Below are 16,828 nucleotides of genomic sequence, written 5' to 3'. Positions count from 1 at the left end.
CCATATGTTTTATTATTAAGCAAAACAGAGAGGAGCACGTGGGCTTAGTTCAGCCTAGCCCAAATTCAAAGATGCCCTGCCTCCTGAGGCGCACCAGGCGGGTTTATGCATCCACAATTGTCAGGAGAGTGTGCCACTATGAAAACGGGACTGCTGATTTAAGTGAGATTATATAGCAGCAACAGCTAATGCATGGAAACATCCTGTGGTCAGATGTCTATATGAATAAAAAATGCGTAAATTCCAGGTGATGTGTGGAAGTAGGCTGATAAGAAAAGGAAAGGAGACAGCTGCGACATCTTTCGGTAAACTGGAGACACTACAGACCTTATTAGGAAAGGGACCATGAAAAAAGCAGGCATTAGGCTGCATTTCCTGGATGGATCTTGGGTGCTTTGTTTTTTAAAAATATAATCTAGATTATATTTTCCACCATGAGCTCTAAGTAATTCCCGTGGAAATGTAAAATCCCATGATTTTTACTTCCTTCCTTTTGCATGGTGCATCGATCTATTTTTCTGATAAGTGTGAATTTATATAAACGTAAATACATCAAAGTCTTTGGGACGTTACAAAAGGCCTCCTCGCTGACACCGCCTACCTTGTGAGGTTGCTGTTTCGCCCTAATTAAAGCCTTTAAGGAAGATTGCTGTTATAGCAATCTGACCTCTGTTACATGGTGAGTGAAACATAATCTTATTTTTATCCTTCTGAAATCTTAACTATAACCCGATGAACTAGAGGAAATAGAGGTGGGCGAAAGGAAAACAGATGCTCTACGTGGCACCAACTTATCCTGAGAGCTAAACTCGGGGAGAAATTTACCCACCATAGCCGGGTAGCGACAAAGCCTGTCAGCTCTCTGACAGCTCAGTACTATAGTGACACTTGGAGACGTGTCAGCGGCCCTTAAGAAAAGCTGTTTAGCACTCGTTTTTATTTAATACGGCGACTGGAGCATTCGTTCTTAATCCCAGAGTATGTTTTGGCCTGTTTCACTTTTATTTTTTAACGAGCGACCTCATTAGCTCACTAAATATCTTTGCCGAACTAGCGGCTGGATAGCCGACTAGCAACAGGGAACCTCCCAGTAGTATCATGGCTAGCGAGAATTAGCCACCCCATTTCACTGTGACATCACTTTGGTAACGTCTTAATATTTATTTTATTTTTTCCAGACTACCGCCTTTAAAAACAAGTGCACTACTAAACCTGTTCGGTCTTTCTGCGCTTAACCAGGGCTTCGTGCTTACTCTCGTTTTTCCTTTACAGGGAAGCTAACGTCACTTGCTGTCCCTTGTTTACATGAACACCGGTCATCTGGGGTGCTCTGAGGGCATGTGATGGTTGTAACAACACAGGATGAACTACAGAGAAACCGGGTTGTAAATACGGACATGGAACTTGGAGGTAGCTAACGTCGGCATCTCAGAGCCATTTCTCTGAGAAGATGACCTGGACTCTAAAGGAGGACAGCTGTGCCAGCTCCACTGTTTGATTTTGTGTGGGCGCTGGACGGAGAGCAGGAGCTTTGTTTGTCCCTGTTAAAAGTTTATCATGATGCAAAGCTACATGAGGACAACTGGAAACAAACAGTGCTGGGAATCGGCCTCTGCTTCTACCACAGGGATGATGTGGAAAACTCTCCTGGTCGTTAGTCTTTTCTGCTGGGGAAAGTGTCAAGAGAGCCAGAATATGACACCCGAGGAAAAGGGCGCAATCAGGTGATGAATGTTCACATAGACATATAAACAGTGAGTGCGCTTTTGTAAAATTATTGAAAGCATTTAACTTTTGCGTCTTTACCCGTTTTGTTTTTCTTCTGTGCAGGGACCAGATTGTTGAAATGTTTGATCACGCTTATGGCAGTTACATGGTAAGGTGTTCGTTACAGCATAATATTTGTAATTACCAGTAAGTTTATGTTTGCTTTTTGCAACAGTCCAGAGAAAAGACGAGTCAGTTGCTTCCAATTGGAAACGTGAATGCAAGCAAGCATGTTGGATTAACAAAATTATCACTAAAAGGAGTTTAAACAAGTACATTCCTTAGTTAAACTGTCAAAGATTTCTTCAACTGAGTCCGCTAATAGTTTGAATATTTAGATGGAAAACTTAAGGGACATTGTTGAGTGAGAACTAACACTGTATGTGCCAGGTGAAGTGGGAGGTGTATAAGCTATTGATCTCCACCCATCCTTCCTCAATGAAACATTTTATGTGAAATGATAATGAAAGCATGGAGGCAAATGTTTGTTTCTGTTGTAGAAATATGCCTATCCAGCCGATGAGCTGATGCCTCTAAGCTGCAGAGGGAGAGTGCGTGGCCAGGAGCCCAACAGAGGGGACATAGATGACTCCTTGGGGAAGTAAGTAAATCGTTAATTGACATTTGGAGCATGAAAAGCATATACATTTAAATTCCTTCAAGCAGCAGCCAGACCAAAGTATTGCAGCAAAGGTTTGAGTGTGAGCAGTTTAAGATTAGCAGATAAAAGATGACCTGATTTCCAAATGGCATAAAGTAAGAGATGAGATATTTTTGATATTTTGAGCAAGATTACTTCATCATCTCTTATCTGCTGAGGTTCTGAAAGGACAACAAGATAACAGAGAGGGGAAGGGGGGGGGGGGGTTTGTCTACCCTGCATGATAAGAACCCTGATAAATCTTCCTGAAGGTCTTTTGCAGTCATAGAACAATTTTGATTCGGCTTTCTAGGAATCCTGTGAGTATTTTTTGCAGTAATTCTTTTGCTTTTCCAGACCACAACTTGACCATCACCATTCCTGTTGTTTGAGAAAAGAGCTTTGTGGAAACACTTTTACCCCCACTTTACAAATAAAATGAAAGTATTTATAAAATGTGTATCACCAATACTTTTCTAAAAATGACTCTGAACAGGATGTAGCTGTATCAAGCTACATGATATCTAGAAGTTATCTGACAGCTAAGATCTCTTTTGTAAACTTTCTTTCACTCCTAAAATCGACAGGGCAAAAGTGATACTCACAGTGCTTAAAATTCTATGAAAAGTATGTTTAATTTTCAATTTGAAGCCATTTAGAGATCATTTCATCTCCTGCTTGCTGAAGTAGTCACAGTAAGGAATTTTTGACAAGGGTGCAAAATGTTTTGCATGCCAAGTCTAATTTGTCTAATGCAGGGGTGTCCAACTCCAGGCCTCAAGGGCCTGGTCCTGCAGGTTTTACATATCACCCTGGGTCAACACACCTGGTCTAATGCTTCTGAGAATGATTTTGCATCCTTAAAGAAGACAGGAACTATAGTCTTGCCCTGCTATTCTCTTCAAAAATACCCTAGTATTCAGAGATGCTGAATGACCTGCTGGAGCGGGGGGGCTAGGAGGAGGAGTTGGCCGTCCGACTGCGGTCTGGAGTGTGGGGCCTTCCTGCTGCTGCGGAGTCGGGGCGGTCTGCCTCCCCCCACCGCAGGGAAAAGGGTAACACCACCTGGGTCTGGGTGCAGTTCCCCCCTCCAGGGGCAAGGGTACCTAGACCCGGTTTGTACAGTACGCTTGGGGAGTGTGATCTTATGTACAACGTCTCTTTATGTCTGTCTCCACGTTGGTTGAGTGTGGAGTAAGTGCATATGAGAGCATGAGGGTGGGAATGGATGTTTGTATCTGTGTGTGCCTGTATGTCTGTGTCTATATGTCAGGTTGGGTGTCAGGCGCCACCTCTCTGGGGACATCTCAGGCCCTCCAAGGTTTGGAGGCCTATCTCCCCCTACCACCACTTCCCCTGCCAGTGGCGGACCCCCTCAGACATCGGTGCGTTGGTGGTTCTTTGTGTCCGGGGATGGGCGTCCAGGTACACACCGGCTCACTCCTTGGCGGCCGCTTATCGGGGCCTGGAGCCTGGGGCTCGCTCGGACCACTTCGGAGGTGGGGTGCCCCCGGCCTCTCGGCCTGGGGCTCGGTCACTCAGGCGCGGCTGGCTGCCGGCGGAGCTCACGGGCGCGTCACTGCAACTCCCCCTGGCTTCTGCTCCGCGGCTGCTGAGTGAGCCCTCATCTGGGACTCTCCTCAGCTCTTTCCGGGACAGTGGCGCGGCTGCCCCTCTGTTGGTCTTCCTTGGTCTCTTGTGTTCTGGGGGCCTCTGGATGTCTGGAGTTTTGATCTCCTCCATACCTGCTTCATGCCCTGGAGGACGGGGCTGTGGCCCCCCCACACCCTCTAGCAGATCATTACATGAAGGAACCTTTTAAAAAAACAAGCGCGTCCATGCTCACAGGTGTACACACGGGTGATCACACCCACAAACTGCACCCTTTTTGGCTCCTACCTCAGGGCACACTGTGTTCTGTTGGTCTTGTGTGCTGCACAGTGGTGTTTAGTGTTTGGTATTTGCTGTCGTATTCCCATGTATCATTGTGGTGTTGTTTGTTCTGTTGCTCTTGTTCTCTTCTGCTTGTTTTCTTTTTTCTTTCAGCAGGTGACCCAGGTGATTGATATATGCATTTTTTTCTTCTCTGCCCGTTCTGTTGGTTTTTGTCTTTTGCCCTTCTCCCCTGTCCTTCTTCTCAGCTGTTTCTCTTTCCCTCTTTCTTTCTCCCCTTCTTTCCCCCAGTCAAGTCTGTCCCGTATTCAGTAAGTGAAAATAAAAGAAACAACAAAAGGTGAATCAAATGGACCATTACGGCAAGGCTGGGATGGTCAATTTGGTAAAGTAAATCCGTTGGGCATCTTTCTTTGCCTTTAGACAACAATTCTGATGGCAAAAGAGCCAAACGGGACAGGCAAAAAGAAAAAAAAAAAAAAAAAAAAAGAGATGCTGAATGAGCTGCCAGTTTAAGCAATAAAACCAACAGGAAGGCATTAAATCGGCATCTTGGAGTGCCATACACAGATCTATGTACAACACGTGTTTTATAATGTAACATTTAGCTTCAGACTCAGCATGAGTCATTACAAATTTAACTGAATCAGTGGAAAGTAGGACACCAGCTATGCTGCACTCTGCTAGCTATCGACATGTCATAATATTCGTTTCCACCATCTTTTTAGGTTTTCTCTCACTCTGATTGACACCCTTGACACCCTGGTGGTAAGTATTTGATTTTCCTCTCATAAAAAAACAATATTGCTTTGCTTGTGTTTTTGAACAATTATTTCTTTCGCTCGCATGAATTTTAAACAGGTTTTAAACAAGCTTGATGAGTTTGAGGAGGCAGTGAAGAAGGCTGTGAGTGATGTACGCCTCGACAACGATGTGGTGGTGTCAGTGTTTGAGACCAATATCAGAGTTTTAGGGTATGAATCTTATGTATATATAATATATTATACAGCCTTTGTTATTTTCCTTAGATTTGTATTAACGGCTTTATTTGAAGTGCTTTTTTTCTTGGCTCATTATTCCAATTGTAGTATTTTTTGACATCAGTACATCGTTTTATTGTCACTGGAAAGAAATATCCTGAGTATTTCTTCTTCCCAGTGGGCTTTTAGGGGGCCATGTGATGGCTGACCTCCTACGGCAACGTGGGGAGAGGATGCAATGGTATCGTGACGAGCTCCTACATATGGCCAAAGAGCTGGGCCATCGATTACTGCCTGCCTTTAACACCACAAGTGGCCTTCCCTATCCTAAGGTAGTGCTTATTTTATTGTTAAATATCACAAACCTTATTGCAGATTCATTATATGCTATCTAGTTCTTCAAAATTAGGCACTAATAAACAACAAACGTGTTCCTCATTTTGCACAGTAACTGATATAATTTTTGCTGTATTTGGCTCACCAGGTAAATCTGCGCTACGGTGTCCTAAACCCACTTTCCCGGACAGGCACCGAGTCCGACACCTGCACAGCATGTGCAGGAACAATGATCCTGGAATTCGCTGCCCTCAGCAGGCTGTCAGGAAACTCTGTGTTTGAGGTATTACCTTATTCTTCCTTCTTTTTTTCTTTTTTTTACTTTTTCATGTTAGGAATTATAGCTGAGTGTAGTTTTCACCTCAAAGAGTTTAAGCATGTAATACTTTTACAGGAACATGCAAGGAAAGCTCTGGATGTCCTCTGGGAGAGGCGACAGAGGGGAAGTGACTTGGTGGGGACTGTCATCAATATCCACAATGGAGAATGGGTCCGGAGGGGTGAGGCAGTTTAAACACAAAGATACACAAACATCGACAGCACTGGAATCATGCAGGTTCTCACACAAGCAGTGGAAATCGAGCCTTACTGAGTCTTGTCGCTTCTGTGTTTGCAGACAGTGGAGTTGGTGCTGGCATCGATTCATACTATGAATACCTGATGAAGGCGTACATTCTTCTGGGAGACAATGTCTTTCTGGACAGGTTCAACGTTGTAAGCATTCCTTGCTGTAACATCATTGTCTCACACAGTCTGTCATATTATAGTGTTTGAGCTGAAAACACTACAGTAATTATTTGTGTTTCTTGGTTTTTCCTCTACAGCACTACAGTGCCATTATGAAGTATATCAGTCAGCCTCCCCTGCTGCTCAATGTACACATGCACAACCCCACAGTGAGTGTGCGAAGCTGGATGGACTCTCTCCTGGCATTCTTCCCTGGCCTGCAGGTCTTAAGATGTGCTCAGTTAATCATATTGACTCTTTTAATAGTGAAAGAGTTTGTTGTTTATAGTTTCTAAAGTCCTGCTTTTGCTTATATAGGTTTTGCGAGGGGATCTGAAACCAGCCATTGAAACTCATGAAATGCTTTACCAAGTAACCAAACAGCACAAGTTTCTTCCAGAGGTAATGACTCAGTATTTGTATTCCTCTGTATCCCAGAACATTTCAGCAGTCAAGAAAAGTGGTACTAACCTCTTTTGTTTTTTGTTCATCTCACTGAAGGCTTTCACTACAGAGTTCAGAGTTCATTGGGGTCAACACCTACTGAGACCAGAGTTTGCAGAAAGCACCTACTACCTCTATAAGGTAACCCTGTATGTTTAATCTCTGTCACTACCAGTGTCGCTGATTAAATATATTGCATTTCCTTTGGTTGTAAAAGTTCAACTTTGTTAAAAGTTGGCAAATTTATACAAGTATTTTATTCCTTTTAAGGATATGAAGAGCTTATCCTGTAGGACATGTAGGTAAGATTATATTTTGATGTGTGCAGGCCACTGGTGACCCCTACTACCTCAGAGTGGGACAATCCATAGTGGAAAAGCTCAATGCCTATGCCAGAGTGCCTTGCGGGTTTGCTGCTGTGCAAGATGTCCGCACAGGGACACATGAAGACAGGTACTGTGTGAGGCGAACTCTGTTCTGAACATTTAAAAACTGAAAAGTGTAACCTAAGTGTAACCTTAAGTATCAGAAACAGATGTGACCATTTTTTTTTCTCCTTCTGATTTTTTTTTTTCTTTCTTCTATATATGTGGGCTTTTCTGTGTTTAGGATGGACTCGTTCTTTCTGGCTGAGATGTTTAAATACCTGTACCTAATGTTTTCTGAGAAGAGTCACCTGCCAATTGATATGGACGGCTACATTTTCACTACAGAGGCTCACCTCCTGCCTATATCTCTTTCCACCACTCAGCCACCTTGTCCAGGAAACGATACGGTGAGAGCGCTCACTTTGTCACAAACACCAGTGCAAATGTTATCTTCCTCTATTTTCTATACAAGCTTGTGTATACCAACCACTCTGTTAGGTCCACCTGTCAAATTGCTTTTTAACATGGATATCTAATCAGGCAATCACATGTCAACAACTCAATTCATTAAAGCTGCGTCCACAAAGTGAAGTGCCCATTGGAAATGCTTTTGAAGCTGACAGCTGGTTGCTTGTGGATATTCCAGGTTGCAGTTGCCTACGTGACCTTCTTAATATCTTCACCACCGGGTACTCATACTCTTGTCTATAGTCAACACGTACTGCTGAGAATCACTTCCAGGGTTGTATGCAGATTTAGTCACGTAGACCTGTTCTCGACTGTCTTCTTGAACTCAAATGGAGCAAGGTTGTACCCACCTTCTGATGGCTGCCTTCAGCAGGATAACACACCATGTCACAAAGCTCAGATCACCTGAAACTGGAATGAGTTCTCGGTTTTCAAAACTCCTCCGAAGTCACCAGATCTCAATCAAAAGCACCTCTGGGATGTGGTGGAACCAGAGATTTGCATCATTGATGTTGTTAAATCCTCCCAATTCTTTTGATCTTTGGGCTGAAGGAAGGACAATACTCGGTGTATAAATGCTCAATCAACAATCTTTTATTCCATACAATTCAACACTTTATGAGCATAAACCATCCGGAGGGGAGATGAGCGCGGGAGGGTGTCCGCCTGATCTCGAAGTGTCTGAGCGTTCCTCAGATTCTTATAGCTTCAGCCCCCCTCCACCTAGTCATAAAAGCTAAACATCCACATTCTTTCTCTCTCTCAGTGAGTCTAAGTTATGACCTTGGCTTCCTGTGCAGTGTGTTCTGTTCTTTTCTAATCAGTCGAATAAGGCCATGACTCTCTGAAAACAGTATTTCTTATACCTCAGCAGTATAATGCATCATAAAACAATATCATTCATTCACAATAGATCAGCAGCTTAATGTAATACAAATCAGTTTAATAACTGTAATAGTTATCACCTTCTTCTAAGTCAGGAGAATAATGCAAACTAAAACTACATAATAATTTCACAATCTTTAATTAGGGGTCTAACGTGGCATAAGATAATATAATAATCTCACAATGTGCAGACAACGGATCTGTTGTAATTGTGTGATACTATCATGTCAATTTGGCCCCAGATCTCTGAGAAAAGTTTCCAGCACCTAATTGAATGAGTGCCATGAAGAATTGAGGCAAAAAGGAGGTCAAAAACAGTGCTACCTGGTTTGTTTGTATGTCTCACATTAGCACTGTCAAATTTTTACTAAATCTGACAGTGCTAATACTGATATTGTGATAACAGAAATTTGAAGAAAATGAGGATGGCAGCATGCCACCAGTCTAATTTATCTCAAACTTTGTTTTGTTTTTTAGTACAAAGGTTTGGGTTTGTAACAGAGAAGGAAGGTGATCTTAATTTAGTGAATATTGTAATTATTGTAAGTCTCACTTATATGACAGTGCTGTATATTTAGAAGTTAACAGCAAAACTCACTGGCATAGTTGTATAGTAGGTACATACTTATTTAAAGGTGTGTCTTGTTCTTCAGGAGACTGTTCGTATTTCTCAAGAAGAAGATCTGTTTACACACTCCTGTCCCAGCACTGAGACGTTATTCCCAAACAACCCGTCATTTGCCAAAACCATCAGGGACGGATACAAGTACCTCACTGGGGTGGGACGAGCTTTCCACCCTTTACCCATCAGGTGTGTCCAGCTGCAAGAGACTTTTGATTCCAGAGTAAATTCTCTGGTGGATTTGTGAAGTTGTTTACCTGACTGCCTTCATACTTTGCAGGGAAATTGAACTTCCACTCCACGATAACGGCATGGAGCCAGTGGAGTTCTTTAAAAGCATGGGCATTTCTCTCACTCCACTGAACGAAGCCAATATGGGAGACACTGGAAGGCTTAAGGTATACACTGATTACTTTGTACTCTAAATATGAACTGAAATGATGAGTTCAGGGTCAAAAATATGTCCGAAAATATACAATTACATGTAATTTTTTTTAATTCCACAGCCATTTTTTATACAATACTTCTTTTCAATATTTAATGCCATTGGTAAAACAAATTAAATTCAAATTGATTTAGTTTATTATTGTAAATGAATTAGTGCTCCAGCTGCAGTATTTTCATACTCCACCAGGAGGCACTGTCCAAACTCTGCGGATCAACGAGTATATTTTCTTCCATTATAGTTATCTAGTTTGTTATACTTGTCTTATAACGGTCCACTCTTTTAAAGCAAAATCTGCCTGAGATTTAGTTTAAATGTGAAGTTATGTATTTTAATGGTCCAACCCACTGATTCCCAAAGTATGTGCCAGTTGTATAGGTACTACAACCTAATTAAAAATGTTAATAGGAGGTGGTTAGGTTGTGTTATTACTCATTACACTAACCTAAATTTACTGCTCTTGTGTTGATGTTTGTGTACCAGTGGTAGTGGAGTCACACTCCTTAACATTTTGCATATGACTAGGTAGCATTAGCAATTTATAGCCAACAGTCTGTGTTGTTTGTGTGTGCGTGTGTTTTTCTTTTTTTTTCTTAATTAAATGTTCAGGGAAATCCATCAGTTTGTCTTGTATTTTGATTAGAGTGAAGATTGGCTGGTGCCACATGGGTATTTCTGGTTTTTAAGTGTGCTGCAGCACTCTTGACTTTGGGAATGGCTGACCTGACCAGCTCTTGTTTTCAATTGGGTCTCTAAATAATGATGTCTACAGGAGCATAAAGGAGTTTACCGGGTAAAACTTGTAGCAGAATTGAGCCAGGCACCAGAGGAGGAGGTTGTGGTGCCTCATGTCGTTCAGCTCATATCCCCACCATTTCTGGGAAGGACGGTCCTCACTGCAGGACCTGCCAAATTTGGGATGGACCTCACCAAGCAGGAGCATGGGGTGAGATAACACACCACATGGTATCGGTGTCAAAGCTAGTGTAGCTTTCAGGAACAAAGACAGAAACATGTGTTTCATTGCAACAATGTGTTTGAATAGATTACAATCTGAGATAATTGATATAATATGAACTACTAATTAAAATTAATAATTTATGTATGCATTTTTGTTCTCTTGGTCTTGTTTAGTTCTTTTCTCTAACGTGCAAAGACAAAATCACATTAAAACAAACTCTTGTGCTGCAGGTGAAGGGAAGCATAGTGAAAGCTTCCCCCTACACTGCGTGTGGACCCATAGACAATGCAGCGGGCCTAAAAGGCCACATCGCTCTGGCACTAAGAGGTGACTGCATGTTTGCTGCAAAGGCTCGTTGGCTACAGAAGGCAGGAGCCATAGGAGCTATTTTCATAGGTGAGAGTCATTACCAGTTGAGCTGAAATCATTTGCTCTTATAGTATTTCTCAAAGTTTAGAATGAGTGGACTTCAAAGATGTTCATGAGCTCAGCATACGCCTTTGTTCCTCAGACCACCGTGAAGGAAGCAACAGCGAGGAAACCCCTCTCTTCCAGATGGTTGGAGATGGCGACTCCACTGAAGACATCACCCTGCCTTTAGTCTTCCTGTTCAGCCGTGAGGGTGCCGTGCTCACAGCTGCCCTGGAGAAACATCACAATGTGGATGTGCTGCTGCTGCCCAAAGAGAGGCAGCTCGGACGTGGTGAGCATCAGGAGGAAGATTAGATTAGATATAATATGTTTATGGTATTGTCAGCAAATCCCATGAACAGTTAAAAAATGACATTATAGTTTGGTTGGTCTTTTTTTTTTTTTTTAATGCTGTCCAACTTTTTGAGTCTCTTGGATAATTTGGCACGAACCCTGTTCAAAGCTGGCTGGGAGCCGGTGACTATTTTTAGAATTCATGTGGTACCGGTGATAGGTCTCTAATATCCTGTGGGGGAGCCACAGTGGATAGATTTTGGCACAGATTTTACACCCGCTGCCCTCCCGTTTATCTAACACCAGGTATACACTAGCTTGTGACCCCCTAATAGGGTCTACAGAATCAAAGGAAAATATTATTCAGATTTTTAATGCTTGTTGGAAACAAAAAGGATGTAGACTCATCAGATTTATACTTAATCATATGTTTTATAAAAGTCACTGTAAAGGTTAGGAAGAAAATTAGATAGCGTTGTTTTCAGAATTCATGCAGTGAAGAGTAGTAAAGATAATGCTGGGTGTATAATCTCTGTGATGTGACTCACCAATGTGTTAACAATAGACGTGAAAAAGTGTCTGCCTCACAGAAAATACTTACTATCATCTGTCACTTACCATTTTTATTGATTTTATATATTTAATGTTTGTTGAAAGGTGAAAAATATAGAATATCACCAGATATATACTTGATCAAATAGTGTCTAAAAGACACTGTGAAGGTTAGGAAGGCCTTTGTGCTTCTGTCCTTTAATAGATGTTTTAACTACACAGGATATGTTGTGCGTCATGGTTCCTCTGACATAATACAGAAATCAAACTTTATGTAGCATACAACAATGTATTTTCTTGTGGATTTGACATAGCTGTTGGTCCCAAATTGACCCAGAACATATAGCTATCATCATTTTATTATTGTTTTACTTGGTAGCAAAGTGCAGATTCACTATTTCAGTTGTTTTTAATTCAGGGTAATATAAAAATGGAATTGAAGTTGAGGACAAAATGAAATGATATGGAAAAACGTAGTTTGTGCTGCAGATGTGAGCTCTTCTCCTGTTTACGTGTGTCGTTGTCTGTCCTTGTACTACAGATAAAATGGAGAAACACGTCAGCATGAACCTAAAACTCCGCCTGGCAGAGGAGGGGGAGATGGAGGGGGGAGCAGCTAGCGGGCGCACCCTGGAGTTTGTCTTGGAGAATGACGAGGTGCTTCTTAAGGACGAGGGAGTAGAAGAACTGAGAGAAAAACAGCAGCAGTCATGCACAGAGGACAGTGACAGGACTCAACCCTCTCAAATCCCAGACTCTTAATGTCAGACCAAACACAAATCCATGAGCTGTGCTGATCCCGAACTTTGCTGCCACTGGTATCTTGTCAGGTTCTGGATGGAGTGTGCCTCAGAGCCCCTCACTGCCCTACAGCACAGGGAGCCCTCAGTGACACAACTGGCATGTTTACGCCTGTCTTGAAGGGTCTATATTTACCTTTCAGTCAAAGATTTGCAGATTCTGCTCCATGTGGTACAGGAAATGGTGGTTGAGGTGTGGCTTCTGATCTCATGAGACTAAACTTAGTAATATAAATCTAAAAGGATAGGCTGTTAATGTGTAAACCTAAACCTAACCTGTAGTTTTTGCTCCTGTGGGCCCATATGAAGTACATCCAGAGGAAACTGTAGATAAGGGTCCAAAAATGTCCTCAGCTACGGTTGTTATGCAATGCAGTGCATTTTTAGTATATATTGCACCTTTTCACTTTAACAAGTACTGTTTAGGCATTCATTGATAGAGAGTAGAATATTACATGGCCAGTAGGTGGTGTTAGCTACCAGAGCTTCTCGGTAATGTAATGCTGGCTGTTGAAGAACAGGAAGTTGGGTTAATTTAAAAACTATTTTCTTTCTTACTGGAAATCACTTCAGGGAATTTTAAGAGTGAATACAGTTTGCATTGATGAAGAGTGCGTGTGTGTTTGTGTGCATGCGTGTGCGCCTGTGCGTGCTCGGCTTTTTTGCTACTATGTGAGCAGTGTCTGTGACTGTGTATGTGTGTGTATGTGTAATGACTAAAAAAAACCCTTGAAGGCATCTCGGTTAAAACGTCACAAGGCAAAAACGTATCCATCTTTACAAATTCAGAAAATCGGTACGATTTACCGTCATGAATCTTTTAAAGTTCAGCTTTCTAACCCAAAAATAGCCACACGGTTAAGTTGTAACTCACGTTTTCTTAGAAACACTGAAACTGTGATCAGAGGCGGTTTTCTTGCAAGCAGACACCCCTGGTTTCAGGTGCAGCGTCAAGGATTGTTGAGGCTGCTTTGCACTTTGAGACTTGTGGAAAATTGGGAAAAAAAGAATCATCCTATTATTACGTTTGTTTATGGTCAAATGTAATAACTCATTATGGTTATTTTTCATTGCATTTTCACTGTGTAACAATTGATTGTTTGTATCTTCCTTTAAATGCCAATTTTTTTTTTTTGCAATGCTCCTTTCAAAACACTGCAAATTGTCACATTTATGAATAAGTGGATTGGGTGAAATTTTGGTGAGGTTTTTGGATCATCTAACATTTACCAGAGAAGAAAAGACCAACTGAATCCTACACATTTATGCCAGCGTGTGACTGAAATCTATAGTGGATGCATTTTGCATAAATTTACAAGCTGGGGTTCTGACTCTCACACACTCCTTGCATACTCACCTGTTTTACAGCATTAGGTTTACTTGTTATAACTTTGGATTAAAACTCAAAACACTGCATAACTATTTCATCCACACTAATAGTAGTTTGCTTGATTCTTAACTTTTGTGTAACATGGAAATGTGAGCTGTCATTTGTTCCTTACCTAACTGTAAAGTGCACCCTTTCCTGATGCTGCTGAGCTGATTTGAAGTCAGATATTTGTTTGGTCTTTTATAAGGCTGTGCCAACCTGTTTACCTCAGGACTGTGTATGTAAATGTTCATGCAGATAAAAGGACCATGCACCAAAAAATGGATTGTTCTTCTTTTAAATGATTTTCATGCTTCTTCTGCAACTCTGAGGTTTTTGTTGGATTGTGTCCTGCAGCTCATAAAGTGCCAAAAGAGAGATTATCTGAAATCACTTTCCAGGACATAAACTTAGACACATTTGTCAGTAAATTAAAAATCATAATTCCTAACCCAATCAACCAACCTATGTTTTTTTTTTTTCTTTTTTCCATTACTCTGCATTTTTATCATCAGTGGCAGTTATGGTTTCCTATGAGGTCATAGGTTAAAGGATGTGGTTGCCATTTGCCTGTAGTAGGCTTTTGTGATTAATCATCCAGCGTAGTCTTTCTGATACTTTATTTCTCACTTCATACTGACGTATTTATCTGGTTAAAGACCTTTTGTGATTAGTTTTCCCTTTAAAAGTAGTTTAAAGTAATGTGTGCAGCTGTGTACACAGGTTGGAAATGCAATTTGATTGTAACACATTTCATATTAAGTACACACATCTTTGTAATTTTATGAATTTTTTAAAAATTTATTAGAAATATTGTGCAAGAGCAAAATAACTTCTTTATGTATATATTTTATGTACAGTTTGAGCTCAACAGAAAAGACACGTAACATCAGTTGCCTCCAAAACCCACATGCATCACATCCGTGCCACAGCACTGCAGCGGGTTGTGAGCTTTTCAAAAAAAAGAATGCTGTCTGACTACCTTTGTCCGGGAAAAATGAGACAGACCTTGACACGTTTTTGTTCCAGAGGACTACGTGGCAAGAACGATGATGCCTGCGATGACATCAGTTATAATAGTGCTGCTGATGCTGTTTCACCCACAAAAAGCCCCGCCATATAAGGACTCTGGACAGCTTTTAGAATAAAGAGGTTGTAATTGTTGAGTGGTAGTCCTAGAGCAATCTAATTTACTGCAAGACAAATGACATGTTGGGGGGTTTTGTGTGTGTGTGTGTCACAAAATACAGTATACCACAAATCCATTTGATTACACAGCTTTTTTTAAGTGCGTGTATAGTCATAGTAAAAAGAAAGTACAAGGGTTTTACATATCAGGACAGGAATCTGGTCTTTATCAGACCTTACAGTTAGATAAATACAACCTCATATGAAGTGGCAAACATGACATATTATAGCATCCATCCATCTTTCCACTTTGCTTATCCAATTAAGGGTTGTAGGGGGCTGGAGCCTATCCCCTCTGGGGTGAGAGGTGGAGTACATCCTGGACCGGTCACCAGTCTGTCACACGGCTAACGCAGAGATAACCATTCACACTCACATTCACACTTTGGGCAATTTAGCTTCCCCAATTAACCTCACTCCACTAACTGCATGTTCTTGTACTGTGGGAGGAAGCAGAGTACCTGGAGGGAACCCACGCAGACCCAAGGAGAACATGCTGCCCTGATATAAGACACTTTGTCATTATTTATTTTATGACAGTTAAGCCATAATGCAGAAGCAGTGTGAAAAATTAAGTCGACCCAAACTGCTTTTATAGGAATTATGAGGGTAAGGAGCAGCCTGACCATAATGCATATCAGCACAAACAACTTGCACCAACTGTGAAATACGCTGGCAGAGAGGTAATGATCTGGGCTTGTTTTACAGCCACAGGACCCAGACACCGCGCAGTCACTGCTCTAGATTCTAGAGTCGATTGTGAGCCCTTCTGACCAGCAGCTGAAGCTTGGTCAGTATTGATCACACAGCAAATCTACAACAGAATGGCTGAAAAAGAAAAGAATCAAGGTGTTGCTGTGGCCCAGTCAAAGCCCAGGCCTCAGCCTGACTGAAACACTGTGGCGGGAATCGAGCTCTACATAAATGAAACCGTGAAGCAAATTTTATATGAAAGAGTGGGTGAGAACTTCTCCACAGAGAAAACCATTGCTTCATATGTCATGGGTACTATGTGTGTAATGCCATGTTCGCCTGTTCATTTCAGGTTGCACTTACTTAACTTTAAGAGCTGCTAAAGACTAGATAATTTTTTTTATTATGTCCTGATATGTAAAACATTTGAACTGACAGAGGGTGTAGGCGATACGCTCTCTTTCTTTTTGTACAGGAAGACTGTGAGCTACTAGTAGTCCGGTTTGAGGACTTACTTTGAACCGGACAGCTAAAGATCCTTGCTGACCTAAATTCCGCTCTTTGTTTGGCAATGGTCTTTCAGCACTAAGCAAGCAAACAGCCTCCAGCTGCTATTCGCCATTTGGTCTGTGTTTGGGAAATAACAATAATGGCTTTGGCAGACAGGAGGGACAACAATGGAAAAAAGAGTTTGTCTATTCGATGTCTATCTATACATCTTAAAAATACAGCTGGAGATCATTTTACCTCCACCTGCTGCTACCTGTTGCTCCTCAGCTGTCTCCCTTTGCAGCTATCTGCATTTGGATCATATCTGTACTGCTAGGAAGAGGAAAAAATTGATAAACAAGAATAATAATAAAAAAGAATAGCAATGCGTAGACTATGACTGTGAACAGTTATCCGCATTAAAATAAGACTAGGACTTTTTCATGAATACACGACTTTATCCAGCTGCATGAAAACCATCAAACCAAGAAGATCAC

General features: G+C 41.5%; 1 protein-coding gene across 3 annotated transcripts; it reads left to right on the top strand.

Annotated features, from left to right (window-relative positions):
- Nucleotides 1-603: 603 nt before the first annotated feature.
- LOC309711152 (ER degradation-enhancing alpha-mannosidase-like protein 3) lies at nt 604-14,417 on the top strand. 3 transcript variants are annotated; one of them, XM_082541227.1, is made up of 21 exons: nt 604-679; nt 1,273-1,724; nt 1,831-1,876; nt 2,268-2,368; nt 5,029-5,068; nt 5,162-5,274; nt 5,459-5,612; nt 5,765-5,899; nt 6,011-6,116; nt 6,233-6,330; nt 6,441-6,566; nt 6,661-6,744; nt 6,844-6,927; nt 7,115-7,239; nt 7,396-7,561; nt 9,161-9,318; nt 9,410-9,527; nt 10,347-10,520; nt 10,766-10,931; nt 11,047-11,238; nt 12,334-14,417. In XM_082541227.1, exons 2-21 carry the CDS (start codon nt 1,558-1,560, stop codon nt 12,552-12,554), a joined length of 2,574 nt encoding a protein of 857 aa, XP_082397353.1. In that variant the 5' UTR covers nt 604-679; nt 1,273-1,557; the 3' UTR covers nt 12,555-14,417. The 3 variants fall into 3 exon arrangements, with proteins under 3 accessions (XP_082397353.1, XP_082397354.1, XP_082397352.1); XM_082541228.1 differs by lacking the exon at nt 604-679 and adding an exon at nt 819-978; XM_082541226.1 differs by lacking the exon at nt 604-679 and adding an exon at nt 819-1,145.
- Nucleotides 14,418-16,828: the final 2,411 nt, after the last annotated feature.

The sequence above is a fragment of the Aulonocara stuartgranti genome (assembly GCF_965226115.1).
Source record: "Aulonocara stuartgranti genome assembly, chromosome: 7".
Classification (NCBI taxonomy): domain Eukaryota; kingdom Metazoa; phylum Chordata; class Actinopteri; order Cichliformes; family Cichlidae; genus Aulonocara; species Aulonocara stuartgranti.
This window is presented reverse-complemented; position numbering and strand designations above follow the sequence as displayed.

Bases quoted from the DNA above. Each gene is read 5' to 3' on its own strand.
- LOC309711152 (XM_082541227.1), top strand. From the start codon at position 1,558: ATGATGCAAAGCTACATGAGGACAACTGGAAACAAACAGTGCTGGGAA. The intron at 1,725-1,830 runs GTGATGAATGTT...TCTTCTGTGCAG, and splicing joins GAGGAAAAGGGCGCAATCAG to GGACCAGATTGTTGAAATGT. The intron at 2,369-5,028 runs GTAAGTAAATCG...CCATCTTTTTAG, and splicing joins ATAGATGACTCCTTGGGGAA to GTTTTCTCTCACTCTGATTG.